The sequence below is a fragment of the Chelonia mydas genome, chromosome 1 (assembly GCF_015237465.2).
Source record: "Chelonia mydas isolate rCheMyd1 chromosome 1, rCheMyd1.pri.v2, whole genome shotgun sequence".
Lineage (NCBI taxonomy): Eukaryota > Metazoa > Chordata > Testudines > Cheloniidae > Chelonia > Chelonia mydas.
In genome coordinates this window covers 306,297,502-306,319,488 of record NC_057849.1, presented here as the reverse complement: position 1 = coordinate 306,319,488, position 21,987 = coordinate 306,297,502, and the positions used below count along the sequence as shown (strand labels likewise).

Below are 21,987 nucleotides of genomic sequence, written 5' to 3'. Positions count from 1 at the left end.
CTGCTGATTGAAAAAGACAAATTAAAAATGATTTTATCTGTAAGTTACAAAGAGTATATAGGATCATAAGTCAGAGATGTAAAAGCCTTATTAAATCATAGTCTATCCTCCTCCCAGACCAAGATACAGGGTTTATTGAAATCTTTGCTTCCATTAAAAACACTGTCAGAATTTGAGCTGGCGCTAGAGAGAAGACAGATCAGATAATATCCTTGTATACCTCACTGTCCCACCACAGAACCAAACTGTACATTCAGGCTGTTCAGGATGTCTGTGGAGATAGTGGGAGGGGAAGAAAACTGCAGGCTTAGCACTCCTTCCTGTACCCATCCCCTGCAGGCTTGTGCTACACCTAGGGTGACCAGATGTCCCGATTTTATAGGGACAGTCCCAATTTTTGGATCTTTTTCTTATATAGGCTCCTATTACCCCCCACCCCGTCCTGATTTTTCACATTTGCTGTCTGGTCACTCTAGCTACACCCTGGTGGTGGAAGCAGGGCATCTGAGTCTTATTCCCCACCTCTTCTTTAACCAGACAGTAAAATATGTAAACACACAGCTAACTGCAATTAAGAGATTTAAAATAAACAGGCAAATGATATGGTTAATATGAATATTAAACAAATGTTCACATTAAGGTATGAATTAATATTACTCATTCAGCACCTGAAGTTGATGGCAGTCTCTCTGGTGGCTTCAGCGTGCCCTTAAACAGCTTTTAGTCTACTGGTGAAGTTTCCAGGGCCACCGTTTTTAAAGTCTCTATTTTTGTGGCAGTCCATGTACTCACAAACACCCGGTAAGTGAAAATACGTGTAATAAAATGAAGTAACAAGAGAGATAAGAACCAACCTATGTAGATTGTATTTCTGGCAATGATGCTGGCATTATTGAAGTACACTGTTCAGAATCTAAATCACCTTAGAAAAGGTGCCCCACCAACTCATAAAGCCGTCAAAGGACGAGTGCTTAAGAATGGTGAGCCTTTCCAAGACTCCCATATTTTAAAATGGGCTTATTAACGTCCCAACATCTTTGTATTGTTCCTATGTTGAGCTAAATAAAAAATAAACCTACAAATTTTTACCATACTGATTTAGAATCTAATTTAATTTAACAGACTCCAAGGAGAAACTGCAGAACTGGAATTAATTTGCAAACTGGACACCATCAAATTAGGCCGAATAAAGACTGGGAATGGATGGGTCACTACAAAAACTAATTTCCCCCTGCTGATAGTCACACTTTCTTGTCAACTGTTTGAACTGGGCCACCTTGTTTACACTGGCCTCATTAGTACTACAAAAGTGATTTCCACCCCTTCTTGTCAACTGTTGAGAATAGCCCACTTCACCTTAATTGAATTGGCTTGTTAGCACTGCCCCCCCACTTGGTAAGGCAACTCCCATCTTTTTATATGCTGTTTATTTGTACCTCCCTACTGTATGTTCCACTCCATGCATCTGATAAAGTGGGTTTTAGCCCACAAAAGCTTATGCCCAAATAAATTTGTTAGTCTCTAAGGTGCCACAAGGACTCCCCGTTAATATAATTCTGTTTTCTGTGTCATGTATTTTTCCAATTAATTGCAGATGTGAAAGCTCTGGAATAATCATGTGAATATTTATTTTGTACAATTTTGCCAATGCTGTTTGGGAAACTGATTTTAAACTACTGTTTGATTTGCTCTAAGATAATTGTTAAAACTTTTTGCTGTCCTTTCTCCCTGCCCTCAGACATGCCATTTACTAATTTTGCATAAATTAATCTGTAATCAGTTTCCTTAATATTTTAATGCTGTATCTTGCTGATATAAATGTAAAAAAGTCAGAGGTTCAGTATTGAGCTGAGACACTAAAACTCTATATGAATAATAATTGTGAATCCTTGGGGCTTTCCCTGCGGTTTTAAAAGTTTATATTTAAGGCTGATGCTGAGATCATGGGGTTTGCCGTCTCAAAATTCCAAGCATACCTCTGAAGCAATTTCTAAGCTCTTGAGCTTTCTGCATATTCATCAGTATGAATTTCAAAGCACAAATGAAGAGGTTTAACATGCTTATGAAAATATCGAATGGTAAGAGCTCCCAAATAATAATAAGAAATTTACTGCCGCCATTGCAGGGTTTACCCCTAAGGTTTAAAAAGTGGCTCCACTAGTCTTTAATTTTAACATCCTTGAAGCCTTTTCCTGAAAGTGTCCCCAACACCTACCACTTGCTGTAAGATTGAAAATCTACGGTAAGCTAGATATTTTATCTTTCCAAACAGCTTTCATGTCAACTCAGGGTGCAAACTGAGATGCTGAGTTGACTCCTCACAAAACTCTGGGAAGCCTTGCAGAGAAATATAGTTTGCTTTCGACGGGCAATCAACAGTGAAATATATTCTCAGCAGACTACTATTCTTCCTGACTGCCAGTATCACAGCTGGTATCACATCTCCATTCTGCCAGAACACCCAAAGTATTTTCACCCATGAAAGGTTGTGACTCTGAAAGGATTCTCCTTGCAACAGTTCCTGATTAAAAAATCATGCTCTCATATTCACTTGTGGCTCAGATTACAATCAATAATAGCAGGCTGAATAAATACTAAATTGTGCATCTGTTGTCCATTACAATGGAACTCATTTGATTCAAGCTAAGAACACTGACTTATCATGGTTTAGTGGTTAAAGCATGTGACCGGAAGATGCAAGACTGAGGTTCTACTCCTGTTTTTCCAGAAAAAAGAAAAGGAGTACTTGTGGCACCTGAGAGACAAACAAATTTATTTGAGCATAAGCTTGATGAAGTGAGCTGTAGCTCATGAAAGCTTATGCTCAAATAAATGTGTTAGTCTCTAAGGTGCCACAAGTACTCCTTTTCTTTTTGCGGATGCAGACTAACACGGCTGCTACTCTGAAACCTGTTTTTCCAGAGTTGCAGTATTACCTTAGACAAGTCATTTAGGGCCAGATTTTCCATAGAGTTTTGCACCCAAGTGGAACAATGTGAAGTATTGGACTATTAAAAGAGCAAGGTGTCATCATTACTTCTGTATTGAAAATATACTTTTGTAATATGTATAATATTTTACCAAATAGCTGCCTAAGTACCTACCTATGATACTTCTATAAAACAAATGGTTTCACTAAATATTATGATCTGGAGATAGGCAAATCTAGGATAATTTATCCAAACCCCCAGATCTTTGATAAAATATGAAAGTTCTAAGTTGTTCCTGGTTTTAGTTTTGCAATACCAGGTGACAATGTTTTAAAATATAGGCAGTCACCTATTTCTCTCTCTCTGCTATTAGAGCTGTGCAAATGTATTGTAAATGCTTTAATAGAGCTTTGCATGAAAACTTTTACCATTTTTATTCTGGATGATTTCATACTTCTGAAAAAGTAATTTTTTCCCCCAAGAAGTTTCTGCAAAAGCGGTTGTTTCAATATTGAAGAACCTATGAGAAAACATATTTATGCATTTTATTATTGCAAATCCACCTTCACTTTAAAAGATCTTATCTCATAAGTGTTCATGTAATGCCAAAATATTAGTAACTTAGCATGAATTCTAGCCATTGTATAACACCAGGGTGTCTGATTGCACTATGCAAGTAGTTTAGTGGGAATTCGATAGTGGAAATTCCAGCTGAAAATTTTCAACACATTCTTACTGATTCCCGTTGGCAACCAAGTTTTGGCACAAAACTATTGAGTCTATTTGTCTGATGGTTCTTTGGTGTTACGGGTCCTCCAGTAGAAATCCACAGAGACCAGATGAAAGATTCCAGTAGAGGATGCTACTACAGGGAAATTGGACTTTCAATGGCAGCCTTTTAGCCTTAGCCACAATGGAACAACGAGTCAACTTACTGCTTCACCTCCTGGCCACAAATCTATTTTCAGCCTTTCCTCATCAGCTTCCCCGTATTCATGCTCCTCCTCGCATCCCTTCAGTAATGAGTTCTGCGTCTCCATGAAGTGCTAGATGTAGTGGTGTTGATGATTGCAACACAGTTTCTGAATTCTCCTCTCTAAAAGTGCCACCATCATCACCACCACCACAACACCCTCTGTGTGGATCTGCACCTCTTTCTTTGGCTCTGGTTACTCTTTGTTCCCAGGTAAGTATGTTAAATTCAAGAAGAAATCGGGCACCAGAGAACAGCAGTTTTAGTTTTGCACACAAATCAGATATAGCAGCTTGCTTCCCAAGTCGAGTCTTAGCCATTTGAGTCACCAGCTCCATTGTTCCCTGCCAAATTATTCATTTTGCTAAGGCCATTTTTGAACAGCTGTGATGGCTAATCTATTTCCATTTAAAACATAGGACAGCTTTTACCCACGTCTCTCTAGAGGATGAAAGGACCATTACAAGGATCCAGAGCAAGCAGATGGAAAATTTCTCTTGTATTCTAAACAACAATATGACTTCCTTCCAACCTTTAAAATCTATTTTATAAAAGAAAGGTACTATGTACCATCAACTTTATTTTCAAAAATATCCTGTCTATTACAATAATATGCCTATATGGATGCTTAAATCCAACCCTGTTCGGCAAACCACTTAAGCATGTACTTAAGTCCTATTGAGATCTAGTTAAGCATAGGCTTTGCTGAACACTGATGGTTTGCTGAATTGGATCCACAGTGTTTATTACCATTGGCAGTGTCATTGACTTCTGAGGAATCGTCCACAGTGGAAAGCACTTCGTTTAGTAGTATGTGTTTGCAGGATTGGGCATGGAGAATGTAAATTCTTCATGTGAGGGTCCCCATTTTACACATGTCAATAAAACATCTAGCATACTGTTGGCACTCCACAAATCATAATAAATACTAATGGCAGGTGGCAGTAGTAATAAATAATAGTCACCCATGCCCCAGTTCATCCTTAGTGTAACTCAACGGACTTGATATGAACTACACTAGAATAATTTGTCCATTTGAATTCATTTCTAGAATAGACTGTCAGATATTACACCTGATCTTTATCAAAAGACTATGATATCATTACCAGCATTTGTATATTTAAGTGAAACAAAATGTCAACCTTTGCAACAAGTATAAAGGAAAATATTTAACTTTAATTTTAGCTCACTGTGGAACTCTGAAGCTACTTTACATGAGGGACACATTATCTCAAAGCAGGAGCTGCATATGCTACTGCAGCCTGTGTTTACCCAGGATTCCAAGAACCTTGTCTTGTTCCTTCAAGATACGGTATGTACTGGTAATTTGTTTCATCTTGTCAATGCAGAGTACAGCTTGTGTGTAATGAGCTGAGATGACACCGTGTGACCTGCACTATTTTTCTGCTTTTCAGCTTAGCATCGATGACTTCATGCATTGCAGTGAATCTTATGAAAATGAGAAGCCATTTCACAATGTTCAGGCAAGTCTTTCTATTCCATATGTTATCTCCCAGTGGTATTTGAAAAAAAAAAACCAAAACAAAAATGGATGTTAGACAGACACGACAGAAAATTGTTAACAGAATGATACTCAAATGAAGCAGTTTGATAGCTAAACTTAAGAAGGTTTTTCAATTTTTACAGCGGAACTGCAGAAAAGCAATTGCAGAAGAGCAAAAAGTAATGTCTTTCGTAGCAATTTTCTTTCTGAAAGTCAAATTCTGCTCATTGATCATCATCTGTAAAAATTATTTCTAAAAACATTATTATATTGGTCAGTATAAAACAAGAAACTCCCAGAGTGATACTCCTCCAAAGTTACATAGTGAAGCACACTTACAAAATTGCTGAACAAAGTGAAACAGCTATAGGAATAGGTTCACTGCTCCTGATTTTCAAAGTGGCCACCTATTTTGTTTCCTCCTATTTTGTTATGCAACCACAAATAATTGTGAGGGTGTTTTATAGCATGTAGACATCTAACTGTTTAATTTTTGAGTGCAATAATGTGATTAGACATCTCAATACTTTAAATGTTGGCCTACAGAATTGTGCTACTGTTATTTATTGGAGCAAAAATGCAGACTTAACATTGAAAATGGAGTTGTCCTCAGCACTTTCTGACCTCCCACTCTAGTTCTTCTCATTAAGAGTGTTTACAAAATGCTCAGGCAGCATTAGGGTGTCCCGATTTTATAGGGACAGTCCCGATGGGGCTTTGTCTTATATAAGTACCTATTATCCCTCACCCCCTGTCCCGATTTTTCACCCTTGCTATCTGGTCACCCTAGGCAGCATGCTCAGTACACACTGTCCACCCTGACAGAAGCACACACACCCAACTCGATGTACCCACTGTTCCCAGGTACTATTGGTTAGTGTGAAGGAGTGTTCACAGATGGCAGTCATAGATGCATTGTGGGAGACAGTGCTGGAAGAACAGAGTCTTCAAAATGCAGGACCTGCTGCTAGTGTCTCTAGCTCATATTAGAGCAGAGGGGGGAAGTATAAATCTGTTTAGGTCTCGTACAGCAAACCATATATATTCTCAAAGAGCCTGTGGCTTTTAGATGTTGTAAACACTCCTCCTCACCCTTTTCCTGCATCAGTAACACTTCTGGACTCTTCAACTTGTCACCTGCACAGCAGATCATAATGTTTTTCTGCCAACATGACTAACACCAAATTCAAATAACTATACGGCGAGTGCAAAAGTGCATTTGGGAATGAGTAAATTATGGAAGTTACAGTAAAATGTAACTGAAGAGCAAGGGCTGCATCCTCAAAAGGCTGCAGTAATACTTCAGAATGTGACTCATCTCCTGTGCTTTTAAAATCGAAGCAGGGTTGTGCCTGCTTCATTAAGGAGCAATTCTTGCCCCTGCTTCCCGGGCCACAGAGGCTCCTTTGGCAGCAGAACGGGTGCACTTCAACTGTTCAAGAGAGGGAAATATTTCAGGGAGCTGTGCAGGATGTACAGATACCTGCATGTTGCAAGACACCCGTGCGGGGATAGTCTTACATGATAGACCTGGGTGTTCTGTGGGAGGGTTGAGAGACTGACAACTGTGCAGATCCTCCCATTCTTTGCCCTATAGTTGGACTATGTAAGAGTTTGCAGAACCATATGCACTCCATAACCTTGGAGGTAGGATTCCTCCTTGTGTCCACTTAAATCTCCACTCAGCATACAGAGAAGCTACTTATGCTGGGCACTGGACTCTGGGTTTTCCTCACTCTTTTCAAGCACTTGAAGGAGAGGAAGGTGATCAGGAACAGTCAACATGGATTCACCAAGGCCAAATCATGCCCGACCAACCTGATTGCCTTCTATGATGAGATAACTGTCTCTGTGGATATGGGGAAAGTGATAGACATGATATACCTTGACTTTAGCAAAGTTTTTAATGTGGTCTCCCACGGTATTCTTGCCAGCACGTTAAAGAAGTGAGGTATGGATTGGATGAATGGACTATAAGGTGGATAAAAAGCTGACTAGATCATCGGGCTCAACAGGTAGTGATCAATGGCTCGATGTCTAGTTGGCAGACAGTATCAAGCGGAGTGCCCCAGGGGGTGGTCCTGGGGCCGGTTTTGTTCAATATCTTCATTAATGATCTGGATGATGGGATGGATTGCACCCTCATCAAGTTTGCGGATGACACTAAACTGCGGGGAGTGGTAGATACACTGGAGGGTAGAGATAGGGTCCAGAATGCCCTAGATAAATTGGAGGATTGGGCCAAAAGAAATCTGATGAGGTTCAACAAGGACAAGTGCAGAGTCCTGCACTTAGGACTGAAGAATCCCATGCACTGCTACAAGCTGGGGACCGACTGGCTAAGTGGCAGTTCTGTAGAAAAGGACCTGGGGATTATGGTGGACGAGAAGCTGAATATGAGTCAATAGTGTGCCCTTGTTGCCAAGAAGGCTAACAGCATATTGGGCTGCATTAGTAGGAGCATTGCCAGCAGATCAAGGGAAGTGATTATGCCCCTCTATTCGGCACTATTGAGGCTACATCTGGAGTATTGCGTCCAGTTTTGAGGCCCCCACTACAGAAAGGATGTGGACACATTGGAGAGAGTCCAGCGGAGAGCAATGAAAATGATTTGGGGGCTGGGGCACATGACTTATGAGGAAAGGCTGAGGGGGCTTATTTAGTCTGTAGAAGAGACGAGTGAGGGGGGATTTGAAAGCAGCCTTCAACTCCCTGAAGGAGGGTTCCAAAGAAGATGGAGCTAGGCTGTTCCCAGTGGTGGCAGATGACAGAACAAGGAGGAATGGTCTCAAGTTGCAATGGGGGAGTTTAGGTTGGATATTTGGAAAAACTATTTCACTAGTAGGGTGGTGAAGCACTGGAATGGGTTATCTAGGGAGGTGGTGGAATCTCCTTCCCTAGATATTTTTAAGGTCAGGCTTGACAATGCCCTGGCTGGGATGATTTAGTTGGGGATCGGTCCTGCTTTGAGCAGGGGGTTGGACTAGATGACCTCCTGAGGTCTCTTCCAACCCTAATCTTCTATGATTCTCTGTTTCTGTTAGTTATTGTTGAGATGGCACTTTCATTCTAAGCCCTTATTTTCAGTGGCTCCTTTAAAAACCATTCCTGTTGGGGCTGAAATTTCACGTGCTCCTTCTCACTGCAGAAGTGAATTCATTTGGGAAATTGGAAGAAAATCTCTTCAAGCATTGTTGAGGCACAGCCACTCAGCCAAAGGTGTGTTTTTTGATTAAATACTTTTTTTCCCCTGTGCCTTTAAAAAAGATCAAAGAATTTAAGAGAATCAGCAGTGCTATTGCATCACTGTCTGGGACTTTCACTGCGTGACTTTCAGAAAACAGAATTAAAACTCCAATAATAACTGTAACATAGAATCATAGAATATCAGCGTTGGAAAGGACCTCAGGAGGTCATCTAGTCCAACCCCCTGCTCAAAGCAGGGCCGATCCCCAACTAAATCATCCCAGCCAGGGCACTGTCAAGCCTGACCTTAAAAATATCTAGGGAAGGAGATTCCACCACCTCCCTAGGTAACGCATTCCAGTGTTTCACCACCCTCCTAGTGAAAAAGTTTTTCCTAATATCCAACCTAAACCTTCCCCACTGCAACTTGAGACCATTACTCCTTGTCCTGTCATCTTCTACCACTGAGAATAGTCTAGAACCATCCTCTTTGGAACCCCCTTTCAGGTAGTTGAAAGCAGCTATCAAATCCCACCTCATGCTTCTCTTCTGAAGACTAAACAATCCCAGTTCCCTCAGCCTCTCCTCATAAGTCATGTGTTCCAGTCCCCTAATCCTTTTTGTTGCCCTCCGCTGGACTCTTTCCAATTTTTCCACATCCTTCCTGTAGTGTGGGGCCCAAAACTGGACACAGTACTCCAGATGAGGCCTCACCAATGTCGAATAGAGAGGAACGATCACGTCCCTCGATCTGCTGGCAATGCCCCTACATATACATCCCAAAATGCCATTGGCCTTCTTGGCAACAAGGGCACACTGTTGACTCATATCCAGCTTCTCGTCCACTGTAACCCCAGGTCCTTTTCTGCAGAACTGCTGCCAAGCCATTTGGTCCCTAGTCTGTAGCGGTGCATGGGATTCTTCCGTCCTAAGTGCAGGACTCTGCACTTGTCCTTGTTGAACCTCATCAGATTTCTTTTGGCTCAATCCTCTAATTTGTCTAGGTCCCTCTGTATCCTATCCCTACCCTCCAGCGTATCTACCTCTCCTCCCAGTTTAGTGTCATCTGCAAACTTGCTGAGGGTGCAATCCACACCATCCTCCAGATCATTTATGAAGATATTGAACAAAACCGGCCCCAGGACCGACCCCTGGGGCACTCCACTTAATACCGGCTGCCAACTAGACATGGAGCCATTGATCACTACCCGTTGAGCCCGACAATCTAGCCAACTTTCTATCCACCTTATAGTCCATTCATCCAGCCCATACTTCTTTAACTTGCTGACAAGAATACTGTGGGAGACCGTGTCAAAATCTTTGCTAAAGTCAAGGAACAACACGTCCACCGCTTTCTCCTCATCCACAGAGCCAGTTACCTCATCATAGAAGGCAATTAGATTAGTCAGGCATGACTTGCCTTTGGTGAATCCATGCTGACTGTTCCTGATCACTTTCCTCCCCTCTAAGTGCTTCAGAATTGATTCCCTGAGGACCTGCTCCATGATTTTTCCAGGGGCTGAGGTGAGGCTGACTGGCCTGTAGTTCCCAGGACCCTCCTCCTTCCCTTTTTTAAAGATGGGTACTACATTAGCCTTTTTCCAGTTGTCCGGGACTTCCCCGGATCGCCATGAGTTTTCAAAGATAATGGCCAATGGCTCTGCAATCACATCCACCAACTCCTTTAGCGCTCTCGGATGTAGCGCATCCGGCCCCATGGACTTGTGCTCGTCCAGCTTTTCTAAATAGTCCCGAACCACTTCTTTCTCCACAGAGGGCTGGTCACCTCCTCCCCATGCTGTGCTGCCCAGTGCAGCAGTCTGGGAGCTGACCTTGTTCGTGAAGACAGAGGCAAAAAAAGTACTGAGTACATTAGCTTTTTCCACATCCTCTGTCACTAGGTTGCCTCCCTCATTCAGTAAGGGGCCCACACTTTCCTTGACTTTCTTCTTGTTGCTAACATACCTGAAGAAACCCTTCATGTTACTCTTAACATCTCTTGCTAGCTGCAACTCCAGGTGTGATTTGGCCTTCCTGATTTCACTCCTGCATGCCCAAGCAATATTTTTATACTCTTCCCTGGTCATTTGTCCAATCTTCCGTTTCTTGTAAGCTTCTTTTTTGTGTTCAAGATCATCAAGGATTTCACTGTTAAGCCAAGCTGGTCGCCTGCCATATTTACTATTCTTTCTACACATCGGGATGGTTTGTCCCTGTAACCTCAATAAGGATTATTTAAAATACAGCCAGCTCTCCTGGACTCCTTTCTCTCTCATGTTATTCTCCCAGGGGATCCTGCCCATCAGTTCCCTGAGGGAGTTAAAGTCTGCTTTTCTGAAGTCCAGGGTCCGTATTCTGCTGCTCTCCTTTCTTCCGTGTGTCAGGATCCTGAACTCGACCATCTCATGGTCACTGCCTCCCAGGTTCCCATCCACTTTTGCTTCCCCTACTAATTCTTCCCGATTTGTGAGCAGGAGGTCAAGAAGAGCTCTGCCCCTAGTTGGTTCCTCCAGCACTTGCACCAGGAAATTGTCCCCTACCCTTTCCAAAAACTTCCTGGATTGTCTGTGCATTGCTGTATTGCTCTCCCAGTGGATATCAGGGTGATTGAAGTCTCCCATGAGAACCAGGCCCTGCGATCTAGTAACTTCCGTGAGTTGCCAGAAGAAAGCCTCGTCCACCTCATCCCCCTGGTCCGGTGGTCTATAGCAGACTCCCACCATGACATCACCCTTGTTGCTCACACTTCTAAACTTAATCCAGAAACACTCAGGTTTTTCTGCAGTTTCATACTTGAGCTCTGAGCAGTCATACTGCTCCCTTACATACAGTGCAACTCCCCCACCTTTTCTGCCCTGCCTGTCCTTCCTGAACAGTTTATATCCATCCATGACAGTACTCTAGTCATGTGAGTTATGCCACCAAGTCTCTGTTATTCCAATCACATCATAATTCCTTGACTGTGCCAGGACTTCCAGTTCTCCCTGCTTGTTTCCCAAGCTTCTTGCATTTGTGTATAGGCACTTGAGATAACTTGATGATCGTCCCTTTTTCTCAGTATGAGGCAGGACCCCTGCCGTCTCGCGCGCTCCTGCTCGTGCTTCCTCCTGGTATCCCACTTCCCCACTTACCTCAGGGCTTTGGTCTCCCTCCCCCGGTGAACCTAGTTTAAAGCCCTCCTCACTAGGTTAGCCAGCCTGCTTGCGAAGATGCTCTTCCCTCTCTTCGTTAGGTGGAGCCCACCTCTGCCTAGCACTCCTCCTTCTTGGAACACCATCCCATGGTCAAAGAATCCAAAGCCTTCTCTCCGACACCACCTGCGTAGCCATTAGTTGACTTCCACAATTCGACGGTCCCTACCCAGGCCTTTTCCTTCCACGGGCAGGATGCTGAGCAGCCTCAACTCACCCTGATTTCAGAGGAAGTTGAACGTTTTGCAGGATCTGACCCATAATGACCACTTCTTGCCAAGCAAAGGGACATATGATGCAGTACATATGATAGAGTACATCATATGTAGGGGGCGGGTTGTATTGCCTATTAATGTTGCCTGACATTTCCCATTATAGGACCCTGGTTTAGTTCACTTATAACTTTTCCAGTCATAACTGTCTGGGCTGAAATTTTCCATGCTGGCTGGCTACCTCAGTCTGAATTGTTTTGGAAAATTTCAGCCAAGACGATTCAGCCATTTCTGAGAATGAGGCTAAGGAAAAATGCATTGTTTTGCCCAAGAAAAAAAATTCCGGTAATTTATCATTTGAAAATCTCTAGCACCCGGGTGCTTTGGAGAAAGGACTTGGTAGGGCAGTGTCATGTATGTCAGGGATATGCCTTTTGCTGTCCCCATGGAAATCCATCCAAAATTGGCCAAGTTATAAGCCCTTGAAAAAATTCACATGCTTAGTAAAGACTTATGGATTTAACAGCTTTTCCCAAAGATTCCTTGTACAATGGGCATGCTCCAGCCCAGGGCTGAGTTGGACTTTCCCTGCAGTTGCAGCTTTGGACTGCTGTGGGGTGTGCTGGGACTGGATCCAGATCTGGGCACTAGAACTGAGAGCAGGGAAGCTGTCTCTTCTGCTCTCCCAGTGCCTCTCCTGTTGGGCCCAGGCAGCATGAAGAAGGAAGCTGTCTGACTTGAATGCAGAGGGGACAAGAGATGGCCCTAGGAGGGCACGGAGATTGTTACTGGGAGCCAGGAAGGGAAACTGGGGCGGGGGGGATAGGGACTTGGGAGCCAGTAGGTGCAGGGGGAGACTGAGATTTGTTGAGGAGCTCATGGAGGGAGATTGGGACTGGGATTGAGTGCAGGGGCACGTGTGTGTGTGTGTGGGGGGGGGTGAAAATGGTGACCAGAGTGGAGGAGAGAGACCAGATCAGAGGAGCCAGGTGAAGTGGGGACTGGGGCTGGCTGGACAAGGAGCTGTTGGGAGGGGACTGAGTGGACAAGGAAACTGGGTGTGGCGGGAGACTGGGACAGAAAGTCTGGAGGTATTAGAGAAGGACATGGTGGCCAAGGAGACTGTAAATTGCATTTTTCTATATTGCTCCATAAATAGGATTGTAAATATGTTACATTGAATTATATATTGTTTAAGCAAAACATTTTTCTTTCACTTAGGTGCACATATGTATTACTTTAGCAATAGTTGAGCATCTGTGAACAAAGTCATAGATTTGAAGTCCAGGAAAGGTCATTGAGCCTGACCTTCTGTAGAACAGAGGCCACAAAAATTCACCCAGTCGTCTCCGAATCAAGCTCATAACTTCCAGTTGAGTGAAAGCATATCTTTTAGAAAGAAATCCAGTCCTGATTCTTTGATGAAAGACCCTATCGTAATATATACACAATAGGGGACAAAGGGAAAATCAGCCATGGATTTCTTCACCTTAGGCAAATTCAGATCTTTAGTGTTGCATGATCACAAATTTTTACATCTCAATATACAAACTTTGTTGTATCAGTGATTAAGAAATAATAGCTATGCCATGTCACCTGAGCATTCTCCTCTTGAACTTCAGAGATGCAAATTTATTCACAGACTTAAACTAGAGATCTCATTTAGTGTGGATGTGTGCATGTAACAGCATATGTAATACAAGGAAAAAATTTAACTTGCAAAGAGAGTTATAGGGTTATAAGCTGCAGAGACATTTGCAGCTATTAGATTTGTTCAGCTACATCATTAACAGCTGTTTTGAGCTTTTGGGATCAATGAGTATGTGTGCAATTAGAGGCTTCCATTTCCAGTTAATTCAGAAAACAATGTTACAAGTACACCATTTATCCTAAAGGTTCAAGCAATTTTTTTTATTAAATAATAAAATGCAAAGATTAGCATTCTGGGAGAATGTCTGTCAAGCAAATTATATCCCACAAACTGTTTTCCCAAGTATTAGCTTTGGTTGTTCCTCCACTGATACTTAACTTTATGGAATTACAATGTAAAATAAAGCAATCTAATTAGCTGCCAGCTGTGCAGTTGTGAAATTACTATTGTAAGTCAGAACTTTTTGCTCGATATTGCATGTGTGTAAATGTACATATGCACAGCTACATGACTTATTATTATAGACACTCCTTAATAGCCAAATATAATCTAATTGGCCAAAACAAACGTACGTTTGTAACTGAAAATAATTGCAATCATTATCGGCAGTAAAAACTGTTGATCATTTTACCAACTGGCTGAACAGGGACATATAATCCTATCTCAACATGATTGCTTAACAGGTATAAACTATATTGCTATAAGCATCTTTATATCTGTATAACTGCACACACAGTACGAGTTGCACCATTTTAACTGTTAGTTTCTAAACCAACGTAATTATAGCAGTACAGAACTGTGTAGACCAGTCCTCAGTCACCCATGTCCCCTCCCTTCTGTTTAAAGAGGCTGAAATATTATTCCCTGCCCTACCAGGAAACCTATTGCTATATACCCTTGTACTGACTTCAACTAAATTGATACAAGATAGTCTTAAACCAATTTAAGAGTCTCCACACAAGAGGATTACACCAATTTAACCAAATTCAGTTTCTAACCCAATTTAATTAAATTGGTACAATTGCCTGGGATAGAGAAGGCCTTAGAATCTTTAAAACTTTGTTTTTGTTTACACTTATTTAACTTCAGTGACTACCTAACCTTTTAGATAAAGGTTGTCTTTGTTAAAGATTCAAACCTTCCCCTTCAGCTGTGGTATGAGGACACATGGTAAACATGCTCTAAGACACTACTTCCTACTATTAAGAAGTTTTCAAGCAAAAGTAGGGATGACCTGACTTGGCATTCCTGATAGTTACAAGGTTTTTTTAAAAAGGTAGAAAATAAAAGCAAATGAATAAAATCAGGCCCTCTTTATACATCACAAAGAAGCAAAATAAGTACATAAATAAAGAACAAGCAATGCACCCATTTTTAAAAGAACAATTTGGAATTAACCTGTAATGGAAGGGCAGGAACAAATTTAATAAATGAGATATGCAATAACAGTCACAACATTAGCTGAGAAACTGCAATGGAATGAAAAGCTTCTTATTCACAAATACTTTCAGTAGCTGAAATAACTATTATCTGCTAAAGTATATTGCATCAATTTTCCCTAGAACTATAATGCATAATTTCATGTATGCATCCTGAAACTTGTGGTAAAGTATATTTTATTAATCTAAAAATATAAAATACATTATGTAAGATGAAAGCTTCAAAAGCAGTGACAACACTAATTTTCCATGTGATTGTCATTGATTTTCAAAAGACTGTTACCTGAGTAGAAACAGATGGTTCTTCCAACTCTCTTTGCTTTGCATATGTGACAGTAATTGATCAGTGTGGTAGAAAATAAACCCACAACTTTGATATTTTAAATGGCATTTTTGCAGATTAAAGACTTCAAGGATCTCTCATTTATATGAAGAAACATGCCTACTTCTGGCTTGTTTTTGTCCTGGAAAAGTCTGGGAACATAAGAATCTTCTCCCCAAAATATGTTTTGTTACAAAATTGACAGAAAAGTATCTAAACACAATCTGTATCTAAGAACAAATGAGAACAATTAACAATCTTTCTGGAAACAAATGAAATCAATTAAAAAGGTTCCTGTAATGTTTGATCTAAAAGAGGAGTAGGTGACTTGTAAAAAGACAAAATTCATTCAGATGATAATTCGACATAGCCAGCAGAATTTCCTTTTACAAATATTTTACACTCCAGCTTCTTTCTATGCAGGGGTTCCACTGTCACTCTGTGTGCTTAGGGAGAAGACTTCTCTCCCTTTCCCCTGCAGATCTTCCCAATATCCAGCTTGATTACTCAGAACTGGATTTGCCCCTTAGTGCCTGATCCTTCATTGGAATGCAAAATCAGGCCCATCTGGGTAGCTCTATGCATTCTCAATCCCATTTAAAGTGTGCACGATTCTGATGAGCTGAAGATATATGCTAGTCTGAATATACGCTAGACAGCTAAAGCGTCATGTGGTTTCCTTAATGACAGGTATGCAATACTCATATAGGTTTTTCAATATCCCTCTTCATAATTTTTATAAATCAAGACATTGATCACTAAAAATATTTCTTTAACAAAAAAATTTAAAAAATGCTTAATACTATTGTTGGAACAATTCCTGCTGCTGGAAGCAAGGGGTTCAGAGATTATGAGGCTGGAAGGGATCACTGTGATCATCTAGTTTGGCTCTCTACATAATACAGGCCATAGACTTCCCTGAATTAAAGTAGCAAAACTATTGGCATTAAATATAGCATCAGGATTTTCTCATGCAATATGTCAACTATCTTCAGGTTCATTAACCAAAACAAGCAATATAGGATATGACATCATTTTCCTGTAAAAGGAGCTGAGAAGCCTTCTCAGAGGCCTGTGAACCAAGGCAGGCTGGCCCTGTTTTCATTCCCGTAGTTATTTTTCTACCATCCTGGCTAATTGGACAATACAACCGAGGTATCTTTGATTTGCAGCTAGACAAACTGTGAAAATGTCTAACCTTAGCCTGGAGTTCTCTCCTTTAAAATCAATACCATCAGGAAACATAAGCAACAGCAAAACATCTGAGCAATCAGAAAAACAGAAAAGGGTCATGAAAGCGTTAGGGAACAGAAAGAATGAGTTGGAGGAGAAAAGCTTTAGCAACACCATAACACTAGCACTAGTTAAGAGAGAGTCTGTAACAAGTTTAATATCAGAACACTAGATATAGTAGCAATTATCCCTAAATTTAGAAATGCAAAAGAGAAGATACTGTGAACTAGGTGTCATAGTCACTGTGCAGCCTGTTTTAGACTCCATTAGTCTTTCTCAAGTGTACATTTGTGGATCAGCCTTGCTACTGTCACACTTCACTGGAAAGAACCACGTGGTTCAGCCATTCTAGATCTGTATTTCTGCATGGCAGCCCCCCCCGGTTCCCAACCATGTTAAGGCAACAGGCCCAACTGGCCTTAGCACCTGTCAGCGTCTCAATTCGGGAGCCTGTGGTAGTGTAGGTTTGCAGTGACACAGAAACAGCATCTTCAGAACATTAGCGTTATTTATTCATTCTTGCAGAAAGAGGTTTTTTTTGTTTTGTTTTTTAATTCAATTTCCATGAGAGTTTGGCTCAGAAGCCTGAATAAAGGAGTCATGCTCACCTGATCAAATAACAGATATACCGTTTGATCAATCCCAACTGAGTCAGCTCAGTCCGAGTTTTGTGATTCAGGTTTTGAGTAGCAAGCCAGGAAGTAATTGAAATTTATGAAAATACTAATAAATAATTAAATAGCAATAGCATGACATTCTGTGACCCCAAAGTAGGCAAGATTTGTCAAATTATTTGTTACAAATTAGTCACTCATAGCACTTATCAAGAATGGGTATTTAAGATGCAAAGTGTGTAGACATAGTAGTGTGGCTGTCTGGTACTGAATTGTACTGTTCTAACTTGTGCTTACCTATATTGATTAGTTTCAATTACAACGGCATTAATTTCCTGTTTGACAGCTGTTTGATACCCTCTATGTATTAGACTGATAGTATAAATACACTTCCTCATGGTGTAGTAGCCATGGAGATGGAATTACTGTGTCACATTGAGACACATTGGTGTAGAAGTGTGAGGAAACTAGCACCGTATGTGTTCTGGGGGATGCAGGCCAGGAGCTGTCAATCTAGCCCCTTTCAGTATCATGCTTACAAGGCTTCATGTGGAGTATGTGCTAAATAAAATGTGCTATCAATTTAAAGAGATATAAAACCTGTTGGCAAAAATGTTAATACATTACTGGTTGAAAAATGCAGGATTATCTTTGTGAAAATATTCAAACAAATTTTACAAAAAAAATTCATCAACATTTTGAATTTTCAGATATTTCAAAACCTATAAACTGGTGAAAAAATAGAAAAAAAATTAAGCTTTGCAAAGTTTTAATAATTTTGAAAAAATTTCAACCATCTCTACCAGTACTCATTACTTGCCATTTTTTTAAATTGCCATATTGGATTTGTGTGCAGATTTGAATATCATAATCAAGAATATAAAAAAGCAATCTGCGTGTGTCTTAACTATGAAGCAGATGACTAAATTCTCCACATACTTATTACAGGAACTCCTTGAGTCTTCATCATCCTCTTTAGTTTTATCGGCTGTTGACTGTCAGGCTACCAGTCACCTTTTGGATTATCTTCAAGAATCAATGGATTGGAAGCTAACAGACATAGACGAGTTTGAGGTATCTAAGCTGGAAGTAGACACATCCAAGCCCAACATATTTGTGGTAAAGCTACAGCCAGTCAGCAGGTATGGAGCTTGTTGCAATAAAGATTGGAATGGACATTTCTGTTTTCAGGATTTCCAAGCCTTTTTGAACATGCCATGTGTATTAACCATGTATATAAGCCACTAAAGCCCAGATTTGTAAAAGTTATTGAGGCATTGCTATGCTCGGTGTTGCAACACCTAACTGATTTGGGATCTTATTTTCAAAAGGAATTTAGGCACTTAGGAGCCTGAATCACATTGACAGTGAAGTGGCTGAGGGCCTAAATCCCTTTTGAAAATTGGATTTAGGATCCTAAATTAGTTAGGCGTTGTAATGCTGAGCACAGCAACACTTAAAAACCTTTAAAAATCTGTGCCTAAAACAATAGTGTTACAGGATTAAGAAAGTTATCAAATATTTTGCCCTAAATACACACTCTGTATTATTTCACATTGTCTGTTAAGTTTACCAAGGGCAATATTTGAATGATGTAGAGAAGGTCAATCATATTTTACCTCTGTCATTATCCTAAAAACACTGAGCACCGAATGGAATTAAATGGCAACACATTTATAACTGATAAAGGGAATTATTTTATGCAACACATAATGAACCTGTGGAATTCATTGCCATAAGGTATTCCAGAGTTTAAGAACCTAGCAGGATTATAAAAAGGATTGGATGTTTATATCAATATTGAGATCAGTCTTAGCCACATTAGACAGGATGAAATTATAAATATTAAATTATAAATGATAAAATTTTAAAGGAAATTATAAAATCCTTCATGTTTCTGGGACTAAGCCATCTTCTCTCTGACGGGATTAGGGAGAAAGTTCCTTCATAGGCATATTATTGCATGATTGTTAATTATGGGGCTTTTACACCTCTTTCTGGAGTGTCTGGTATGGAGCACGGTTGGAGATAGGATACTGAACTATAGGGACCATTCTCCTGAGCTGGAGATTTCTGTGTTTCTGTTTCAAAAAAAGCTACGAAGTTTATAGGCAGTCCTATCAGGCGCTGTCAGCATTCCTGTTAGGTGCTTTATCTCAATATAGTCATACAAATTATTGAGTTTGACAGGACTTTGATTATTTTATTTAATCTGATAATAACTTGTTCTGTTGTCAATTTCACCATTGCTTGGCATATTTCTAGCCAGACTTTCTATTCTCTTCCAAGTGACAGCAGTGATAAATTACTGTAAACATTTCTGTCACTGATGTCATGAGAGGAAAGAGCACATGGAGATGCTTTTAAACATAAAAGTAAATTGTACATGTGAAAAATCTAAAGTTACATTGAAATTTATTTTGCCTCTGTGCTCATTGGAATTTACCCTGTAACACCCTCAAGTCTTTGAATGCTAGCTTTTACATTTGTAGCTCTCAGAATTCAGTACAATCAAACAACTAGTTTACTTTGAAGTTGATGCTAAAAATTTGCAGACCACACTGCAAGATGCTGAGAGCAACATAAAGCAACTTTTAAAATATTAGCTTCCTATTTACAATGTTGAGTTTTGCTTATTGCTGTGCCCTGAAGGCCAACTTATGCCTGCCCCATGCCAAAGGGGGAGGCAGATGCTGGGCAGTCCCTTCTCGCCCTACTGGACCTGCACAGGAGACAGCTATAATTTGGTTTGCTGTGCTGAGGAGCACTGCCAGCAGCATTAGGAACCCTAGAAGAAGCATGTGTGGGCACAGTGAATGTGGGACCTGTCCTGCTTGCAACACTAACCCCACCAAGCATCAATGTAAGAGTGTTGGGGAGAGAAGGGCTGGCTACACAGTTTGCAATGGTGTCGCAAGTCCCTCTGCTCAGTTCATTCCCCTGATACCTCCATACATGCACCGTTGCTTGGACAGTGGAGCTCCTCCCTCGCTCTAGTATAACTCTAACTCTATCAAAGACATAACTGAACCCTAAGAAAGCATAATGATATATAGCATGTCACAATACAGATACAGGCAAGAGCTCTGTCCTAAGGGGCTTACAAGCTAATATCAGACAACATGACATAATGAGAGGGGACAGAACTTAACAAGAGGGAATCTGGGGAGGGAAGGACCAGGTTAATACCAATAACATGGGTTCTTGTTCTGGGGAATTCAACAGCTTGATGGAGCAAAGAAGTTTGAGTTTTTCAGGAATAAAATAAATACATCTTAGTTGACTAGTTTCTTGTGGGCTTTGCAGAAGAAAGAAATGGACTTTAAGGATTGAATAAGAAGGGAGTAGTGGCTTTGCAGATCAGCATAGGAAGGGCATGCCAAAAGTGGCCTTTAACGCCAGACATTTCTTGAGAATATTATTCTGGTCTATACAATATTTTAATTATCTTTCTTTTTTTGTATAGATTAAATGATATTTCTACAAAGGCTTTCGCTGCAAATGGTAAGCAATGTGGCTGCTGTATCCAGTGTTTCATGATTTGGTCCTATTTTCCTGAGGGTGCATGCTATACCTTCTAGTGATTCCCGACAATTGGTATGATACTATTATTAATTCTTTAGGATTCTTTTAATCTATCTGCACCTATATTACTTGTCTATAGCCAATCACCATAGCATTTAGGTACTGACAGCCTGATCCAAAGTCCACCGGAATCAATGGAAGTCTCCCAGTTGACTTTACTGGATCAGGCCCTAAATATGACTGGTCTTTTTGTGATTGATACTATGAATTCCATCCTTGCTTCAGTGTTAAGCCTCTGCTCACTGTGTCTCCTATTTACTTCTGTAAATTTTAGCCCACCCACCCATATGTTTGTACATTATAGTGCACACAACTAAATAGGAGGTGTCAGCTCAGGAGGGCAAGATTGAGGTCTTAGTCTAGTAAAATGGTACACACGATTGAAAAGATTGGGAAATGCTTCTCCTGCCTCTGTAAAATGATAATGGGGCCCTTTAAAGAGTGCTTGATTTTAAGTTTAATTTGTTGTTGGTTTTGTAGGTACCACACAATGCTTTTTAAGGGGCATCAGTGCACACATTTCTGTATTAAAAACCTTTTTTTCCCCTAGGGTATGTAAGCTAGCTGTAAAACAATTACTATATGCAAATAGACAGTCCTAGTTTTCACAGGGCTTTAACTTGGGCTCCAAATTAGAACTCCTATTATAAGGCTTGCAAATAACTGTAGGGGCAACCTCATGGGTACCAATGATTGCACACACAATCAATTCATTACTGTAGGTGGCTAAGTGGCTATACAATGTGCCTACAATTATGTGTGTCCCCAAAACTGCAGATCTAAAATCAGAGGCAGCTGTTGGAAATCAGGAAGAACTTCTTAGTTCTGAAGTTAATGGTGCTTTATTTTTGAGTAGGACAAAGTGAATTTGATTTTTAAGTAGAAAGTATTAGCTGGTCTCTGTCTCTGAATCACTGAGGCACTATGGTAGCATCACTAGCCAAAAAAAGCACAAACCACTGGAGAACTAGAGGCTGAGAACTGCCCTAAACTCCACCAGCTGATAGCAGTCCCCAAGGGACATTCCGACAGATGGGGACTGCCAGAGTGTAGCATTTTCTGGCCACACCCCTGAGATCTCTCCTATTCTGGAACTGCAGAGTGGTGGGATAATGTAGGAATTGGCTATACCCACTCTATGTGTATG

At 40.7% G+C, this 21,987-nt stretch overlaps 1 protein-coding gene across 3 annotated transcripts in view; it reads left to right on the top strand.

Annotated features, from left to right (window-relative positions):
* The window catches only part of ATP6AP1 (ATPase H+ transporting accessory protein 1), a 94,163-nt gene that overhangs the window by 17,646 nt on the left and 54,530 nt on the right, over positions 1 to 21,987 (top strand). For all 3 annotated transcript variants that reach the window (XM_027825592.3, XM_037888982.2, XM_037888980.2), the window contains 4 exons: positions 5,089 to 5,215; positions 5,319 to 5,387; positions 18,204 to 18,397; positions 20,722 to 20,759. In XM_027825592.3, coding sequence (XP_027681393.2) covers positions 5,089 to 5,215; positions 5,319 to 5,387; positions 18,204 to 18,397; positions 20,722 to 20,759 — 428 coding nt within the window. The remainder of the gene's footprint in view (positions 1 to 5,088; positions 5,216 to 5,318; positions 5,388 to 18,203; positions 18,398 to 20,721; positions 20,760 to 21,987) is intronic.